The 8397-nt window shown below is 39.9% G+C and overlaps 1 protein-coding gene across 1 annotated transcript in view; it reads right to left on the bottom strand.

Moving 5' to 3' along the window:
- Positions 1 to 863: 863 nt before the first annotated feature.
- The window catches only part of BZW2 (basic leucine zipper and W2 domains 2), a 57692-nt gene continuing 50158 nt past the window's right edge, over positions 864 to 8397 (bottom strand). Inside the window, exons 11-12 of the mRNA XM_069007066.1 lie at positions 2969 to 3091; positions 864 to 1320 (exon numbers count right to left, since the gene is read on the bottom strand). Coding sequence (XP_068863167.1) covers positions 1292 to 1320; positions 2969 to 3091 — 152 coding nt within the window. The 3' untranslated portion in view covers positions 864 to 1291. The remainder of the gene's footprint in view (positions 1321 to 2968; positions 3092 to 8397) is intronic.

Here is an 8397-nt window from a genome sequence, read left to right as displayed (position 1 = left end):
CCAAAAAGGAAAGTATGCAGCTAATGCATCAGTTCTGCTTTTTAATATTACTATCTCTGGTCTTCTCAAAGTCACTGGAAACATCACCATGACGTATTTCTCCTTCCAAAGATCGATACCTGTCAGAAAAATAAATGCTGTACTAGATGGAAAGCTGGCATTCAACAGCACTTGATTTCCACTTGCTAACTGCTGTTTACAGTAAAGCTAGATACATATTGAGACAAGACACTTACACTCACATGATCTGTGGTTTGTATGAAGTGTTGACTTTCCCTCAGAAAAATCAGTACTATCTGTTAGCTTATTGGTTTCTAATGGCAAAATATACCACTTCATTAGTTGACTATGCCCTGTCATGCTTTTCCCTGAAAGAATACAAGTCTCTCTTTTCTAAACCTGATGTAAATAAATTTCAGATTTCACATGTAATGACTTCTAGTCATGCATGTTTCAAAGCTAATACTTCTAAAATGAGATGGTTTCTCTTTCAAAATTCAGCAATCACTAATAACTGAGTGTAGTATGAACTGAGCAGAGCACATTAATCTATATATCATTTGCATAAATTGTACCTGCAAAATTGGGACTCCACAGATTTCTTCCTGTACATTTTCTTTAAATTAAGCAACAGAATGAACAAAATGACTTTGCTATGGAATATGGGTAATCTGTCCCAAGATGTATGTAAGGATGGGAATAAAGATTTGATGGTGATCCCTACACCACTTAGCTACAAACACTGATTTTTTTGGGGAAGAAGTATGAAAATGGTCTGTTGGCATTCCTGTGTATTTTTTACTTGAAAAATAATAAAAACTTTGGCAAGCCAGAAGTTTACATACACACTAATATCACAAAACTAAGATATAAAAGCCATTTATTCAAAAAAATGTGGTGGTGTCAAATCACATACACAAGCCAATATTGAGCTACAAACACAGACCAAACGGTTCTATAAACAGAAATTGGAGTGTTCATATACCATAGTACCTGAAAAAGACCGTTAATAAAAAGGAGTCCATAAGTATTTCATTTCACTTTTTCTATATGGCTCCTTGCTGAATGTCTTTGCCTAAGTTAGTGTACAATGAGCCAGAGGTAGAGTCCCAAGTAAAGCATCTAATGCCTCAGGGCTCCATTAAAAACCTTTATTCTTCTAAACAAAAGGAAAGTCTAGTCTATAGTTTTCTGTATGACACTGAAGTAAAGCCTCTTTGCTTGAACAGTACGGCATTCCCAAGCGCATTTGGCATTAACCTAGATTGAGACTGTGCTTTGTGGAACCACCTCAGTTCTCCTCCCCTTCAGACTCCGACTCTAGAAGAGAAGAAAGTAAAACACTTCATGTAGGTTGCACAAGGACACTGACATGAGTAATTCTATAAAAATAACAGGATATCCTTCCAAAATGAAAATGAACTTTTCCCCACACCTAGTAGTTCCTAGGAAAGGTTGGCAGATCAAACAGAGCAAACAAGAAGGAAACACACAGCTTCAGGAGATGAAGGTTTGCTCTGTCGCCCTCCATGGTGGAGCTCTTCACTTACACATCTGTCACTAAAATCTTCACCACATTGCTATGAGTGATTCTGCTCCTCATCTACAGAGCTACACAATGTGTACCTGAGCTGAGTTTAATAAAGGCTCAGCATTAGTTGCTCACTCTTCTAATCTCTAAGAGTAGCCTGTACTGCTCTCATCCAGGAAGCACCCTTAAAACTATTTGCTCTGCAAATATCAATCGACATCACCATCCAAGCCTGTCTAGAAAGTAGTGTTACCCTACAGGAGGTATGAAACCTGTACAAACCAAATTTTTAAATGATTTTTATAGTGTAAGATAAAGTTCATTTAGTAACAGAGCAGAAGAAGTAGAAGTAACTTAAAAGCAGGAATACACATGCTGGTTTTGTAACCTAAAGCTACTTTGAATCATATTGTATTTCTGTGTTCACCTGACAGGAAAGGGCTCACTGCCAACACATATTACAGTGTAGGTCAGATTTCTGAGAGCAAACATGGTCTGCGTGTTCTTACACAAACATTTTGTCTCTGTTTGTACTGGACATTGTAATTAAGGACACCTGGCAGAGGGGACATGAAGGAAAGGATAAAAATAAAGAACAGCCAAGGCATACAAGCAGAAAATTAAAAGGGGAAAAAAAAAGCTTAATGAGACCAAGCTTGCCCACCCAAAATCTCAAGTGTGAAAGCAGCTGCCATTTTTATGCTACTACCTGAACATGTGAATTGCTGCTAAGTTTTATCTGTTCCTTGTCATTACTACATATTCCCTCCAAGTTTATAAAACTAATTTTATTAAACTGATGCAAATGAACACTAATAATTTCATCTCTATCTATTACACATAGATTTATCTTCCCAACTGATGGGGAATTCTTTTTCCATGCAAAAAGAAGATAATTTGTTTATTCAGTACAAGTATTTTCCTATGAAGAACATGAGGAAAACCAAGTTAGGGACTAAAGAAACTAGTTCCCCTTCTAAATAACCATTTTAAAGCAGCAAATAGAGACCACATAATCTTAGCCTGACCATTCACCTAAACCCAGTTTCAAGAGCAAGGAAGGGCACAGGCAAGCTCATGCTATGTGCCATTAAACATGATAATAGCAGAAAAGGCACTGAGACAGAAAACTCTGGCTGCATGTGCTTGCACCAAGGTACTTTATGCTGTCATCAGTGCAGAGTTCCTCCCTGCAGAAGCTAAAAGAGCTTATCTGTAGACAAGTGGTACCCAATGAAAAAAAGACTTCACAGGGACACCATAATCACTAAAAAAGCAGCAAGTGTTGTTAGGCTTAGGCATGCCCGGAAACAACTGGGACAGTTACGCCTGCTGTTTTGTATTTCAAGTCCTGAATACTTCATATCCTGGTACAACTAAAATGTGAAAAAAAAAAAAAAAAAAGAGACTACCATAGCTCTTCAAATGAACCCATACCTTCTTCAGCGTTTTGCAGCCACTCCACAAATTTCTTCATCTGGTCAAGAAAAACACTTTTGCCTTTAGCAACATGTGCTTCTTTATACCACTTGAGGATAGCTTCTTCACTCAGGACATCAGCTGAAATACAGATCAGTGTTTGTAAAAAATAAAATGTACATTTTAGAGATTAGCAGATTTCGAACATGAGAGGAGAAAGATTTTTAAAAGGCAGCATAAAGTTAATATGATTGTAGTGGAACAAGCTTTGCATGATCTATATTAGGCTACAAATACAGAATATTTGATACATATAATGGGTTCCAGATGCAATAAAACATGTAATGTATTAGGATTAAAATAAAGTATCAAATATTGTGCTTCCACCAAGAAGAGTTCTCTATTCATCTGTTTTAAATACACCACATAAGATGGCTGGATAAAAAGAAATATAATTATCAGCTTGCACAGCTTGGAAGTTACCACAATAAGAATTGCCATGCTTTTTCTTGCTGTTGTATCACAGAATGCATGGTTCTAGAAATCTAAAGTGACAGATACCTCCTGACTGAACACTTAAGAGACAGCCAGTAGGGATTTTTTGCAATCATTTTCCCCTAAAGGTTTTCTATTGTTTTTAACTAGGAAGTTTTAAGGTCACTATTCAGACCACCCGTTTTAAGGGATTGACTTGCATGGACAGCACAGCTAACATTTTTATGTCAAGCATCAGGAACAAAATAGCTGTCAGTGAGGACGTGAGGCTGAGTACAATTCAGAATAAAGAAATACTGATAAATAGCAAGGACACTTATTGTTACCAACATATGCAAATTTAGGTCTAGCAACAGACCTCTAGCCCCCGGACAAAGCTCCTGTGATCCAGCCAAGCCAAGTATATCAGTAATTGATGGCTGTGGAGGCAAAATCTGGAACCCACAATGGCATTTTGGCAGTTACGTAATGCAGGAGGCAAGAACAAACAACAACATCAACAACAAAAAAATCAAACTGTATTTGTTCTATAAAAAGACTAAAGACAGCTTTCTACACCTCATTAAAATTTCTGTTCTTTTTGTCTTTAAACAAACTACCCTCCCTGCTCTGCAAAATCAACACATTTATGTACTTCACTGCTTCCCTGAGCTTCTTGGTGCTGTCCCACTCACTGGGTATTTGCTTGCCAAAGCACCGACCCCAACCATCACCTTCTGCTTCAGCCTAAAGTTAGAGCAGATGTGGCAGGGAAGGGAAGAATACAAACTGAAATAAATGACACTAAAACCCCAAAGCATCTGATCAAATGAGACAGAGGAGGCACATTTCACATATGCTGTTGAATAATAAACAGATGGAAGCAACCAGGGATACGTTTGAACTTAAAACTGTTCCAAGACATTCAACAGTAACTGAATATGAAATCTTCCTGAAAATTAGGAATTTAGTAAGTGTGTGTGACTGGAAATTACCTTGTCTCTCAGGCACTTTTCCAAAATAAAACCTCTTCTGCAGTTTTCTGCAGCTGACAGTAATGCTGAGAAAATGCAGGGAAAACAGGACTGAGCTGGCTCTAGGCTTTTTTCCGTAAATACAAATTGTCCTCAGTGAACCTACGAGTGGCACACAGAGCCACAGTCTTCCTGAAATCACAACCTGCCAAAAGGAACTTTTTCTCCAATGTTACAGAAACGCTGGAGACAAGAAAGAGATTTCAAACATGTTGCATTAAATACTTGCTGGTAGTCCCTAAGAGCAGCTCAAAGGCATTACTTAATGAACCTGGATTTATAATTTAGCAAACCTGAAAATATTTCACATGGACTCATGAGCCTGCAATTTAATGTAGAAGTGCATGTGAAAAGATTACATTCACTTCAGAGTCTCACACTACATCTGCAAAATTACTCAGGGTATGACACATAGAGATCAGCAAAGAAAATCAGGAGAGATTTCAGAAAAAAAAACCAACCAAAAAAACCCAAGTAGAGCAACCCCATCCCCAGCTCAAGCTCTGGGGCACTGTGGGCATTCACAAGTATGAAGCTGCTGTATAGAAGAAAGTGCTGAAGCCCACTGCTGTATTACAGGTCACATTATGATACTGTACAAGAAAGCACCTCCAGGTAGGACCATAGCTCAGTTCAAAAGAAACAGGACTTAAGTCTGCTTTTTTGATTTGCAGCCTGTAAGCTCAATGTTTTTTTTGTTGCCAAAGAGGAAAGTGCAATTTCTCCCTCCCTTCCCAAAACCCCAATCTGATAAAAGCAGCATGTAATCTCTCTGTGTCCCTCAAAGATTAAAACATTCACAAGAGTGGAAGATGAAAAATTTGCCTGTATTTAACTCCATGGCAATAAACCTCCTACCCCAACAGAGAAGAACAAAATGCCCTGAACTACAAAAAGGATAACTGCAGTGCTCCTTTCATTTCTAAGAAATATTATGTGTAATACATTCATGCCTCCAGTGCTCATAAGGGATGACATTCTCCCATCAGCACAAAGACGCTCAATTCAACAATCATGCAGGATAGGGTGTAGTTAGTCATACCTCTAAAGTTGCTTTGAAGCAGTGGGAAGGGAAAATGGAAGGAGGATGAAGAGAATGACTCATTTTGTATATATATAGTTATTCCTCATTAAAGTTGATTACAGATGTATTTTAACAGCTGAAGCTGAACACTGTGGTTTGTGGGCGTGTGCACATCATTTCCACTGCACTCCCAGGTGATGTCAGCCCCAGAGAGCTGCTTTTCCTGCAGGTGCAGCCAACTGCCACTCAAACCACCCACGGCCAGAGCCTCCAGGGACGTCCCTCATGAAAGGGAGAAGCTGCAGAGCAGAGAGACGGAACAGCCCAGTCTCTTTTCTTCAGGGTTAACTGGAAAGTTACTTGAAGTTCAGGTCTCAGCTTTGCACTCAATCAGCCGGTTCAAATGAATTTCTGCTTTTAACTTAAACCACATAGCCATGGGCAGTAGAGGGAAAAGCACACCCTGGCAGCTGCCAACACAGTCAATCAATCTGCAGAATTCAACTCTATTGCAGCTAACTCAGCTGGGAGAACAGAGCCTTCAGGCAAGGGTTCTTTCAATGCAAGGAATGTCACCCACAGTACAGTTAAGGCCCTTCTGGTTTGTTCTGGGCTTTTCCCAGGAAAATTTTGCATCAAGTACCGAAAAAAAGTACTTGAATAATGAAGAACTGTGATCCATCAAAAACCAAAACCCCTGTATGAAGTGGAACTTGAAGATTCCATTCTTCTAAGTGCAGTATTCCTGCAGAGTTTGAGAACCTCGGTCAGTCTGCATCATTTGGTTACTGTATCTCGGTACTGCAAAAGAGTATCTCTGAAGCCTAATTATGCCTCAAACCAGGGCCCTACTTCACATGTACTTGTGAACAGTTATTCCTTTTTGTATTTTGTAAATGCTGTCTTGAATTCTAATGAAAAAGTACACAGAGGCTTTGTGTTTGCTGTTCAAAGGGTAAAATTCTGATCCTCATGAAAGGAACGATTTTTAATTTCAATGGTGTCAAGATTTCATATTTGAAATTTCAAGGATGGACACAAAAGAAAGGGGATCAACAGGTGAATATGATATATAGCATGTAATCCAGTACCAACAGTGCTTATTTTACCACCAGTTAAGGGATAGACTGCAATACAGAAGGAAGGAATAAACAACATACACCTTACAATGTAAGCAAGGAGACAGGCAAACTAACTGAGTGCCACTCAGAATTCAGCAATTCTTATTCTGCAACTGACTTTTAGATCTTGGTCAAAATGCAGCTGGCAGATTAACAATTGTACTAGCTTTAAGTGAAAACCAGAGAAGCAACATCATACCCAGGGGTCAGTACAGAACTGGACAGTTTACTTTTCTCTATACTGTCTCAGGAACACAAGGGTAGAGTAATAATAATAACAATAACAACAACAATAATAATAATGATGTCAACAAGCTTTAACCAACTACAGAACTGCTTTTGCAAATTACACCTGAAAGCTGGTAAGAAGCTGCTGCTACTTAAGGGAAAATAGGGCTTGGGTTTACATTGGGGAAAAAGTGGATGCTCCTTCTTGTTTAGAGACAGAATAATAAATTAAAAAATCAACACCACAGGCTTTCAAGATCTTCTAGGTGCTAATGAGCCCCAGCTGTCAACATGTTTCAGTATTTCCAGGTAATTCACAGGAAAGTAATCCAAGGGCTATTTTATGATGGAAATATGGAAAGCATTGAGATGCAAGATGTTGGACATGCTGATGAGAGTAGTCATAGAACTAAATTAGTCAAAGTGTGACTGGCATTAGGTGCCTATCATCACTGCTGACTATTTTTATGCCCAGGAAGAACTCCCTCACAGTGAGTAACAAGCAACAAGCTGTCCACATTCATGCTGGTACAAAGCTGCATTTCTGTCTGCCCATTCACAGATACTCAGATACCTTTATTTGTCACTAGATGAAGTTCATTAGGGACCCTGAAACCTCTCCAGATCTTGTGCATGTTACACTTAAGAACAACAGAAAGGGGAACAAGGGTGTCTGCTGTTCCCTCACCACTGGCACAGCCAGTAACAGCTTTATAGGGCTTTTTTCCTTGGCTGTGAGGAAACAGAAGATATGCTGTCTTTGACAAGTTATTTAAATGAAGTGTATGTCTCTAAAAAGACTTGATGGCTCATTTTTAGTGGATAGATATGAACTGGGGAGAAGGAGAGGATGAAATCTACCAGCAATGAAGCAAAGAAGAGGCAGGCAGCATGGCACTGCACAAGCCACACCATGAGACACTAAAGCTCAATAGAATCATGTGGAAGAAACAGGAATTGAAGGCCTAGTGCTCCCACAATCTCCCCTGGTTGACAAAATACCATGTCCTCACCTAATGGACACTGTTTAACTCCAAAGCTGCCAAAACCAGATGGAGCTGATGCTCTCCATGTCCAGCACCCAGAAGGGCCCTATGGCAGGGGCTGTAAGGTCAGGTGAGCAGTGCCAGCAGGCAGCAGGTCTGTCAAACAGGGCAGATCCAGCTTCAGCCTAAACAGGGCCAGGAAGGGCTGGCAGCTGTGCTGCCGCCTGGCTGCGTCAGACAGCAGAGAGGCAGGTGCTGCAGCATGCCTGTCCCAGGTATTCCAAGCAGGAATACAGGCACAGCACATATTGGACAGGCCATATGGTAGTTCCAAACACTCCTCTAGACATCATGTCAATCCTGAACAGAATTGTGGCACCTGTAGTGCTGAGGCTGAAGTCTTGAGGCTGAAGCCCTATGAACAAGCCTGCCCAAGTAACCTCCAGAGTCAGAACAAGAGCACGTGGGGTGAGCAGAGTAGATGGAAACTGGGTTCTTCTTCAAGCATGTTAATATACAATGCAGTGATTTATTTTCTTTTTAAATGCTTCAGAATGTCAGGGTTGCTCTTGCAGGCTAA

This window comes from Aphelocoma coerulescens, chromosome 2 (assembly GCF_041296385.1).
Source record: "Aphelocoma coerulescens isolate FSJ_1873_10779 chromosome 2, UR_Acoe_1.0, whole genome shotgun sequence".
NCBI classification, from domain to species: Eukaryota; Metazoa; Chordata; class Aves; order Passeriformes; family Corvidae; genus Aphelocoma; species Aphelocoma coerulescens.
The sequence above is the reverse complement of the archived record's forward strand: the minus strand, read 5'-3'. Positions and strand labels throughout refer to the sequence as shown.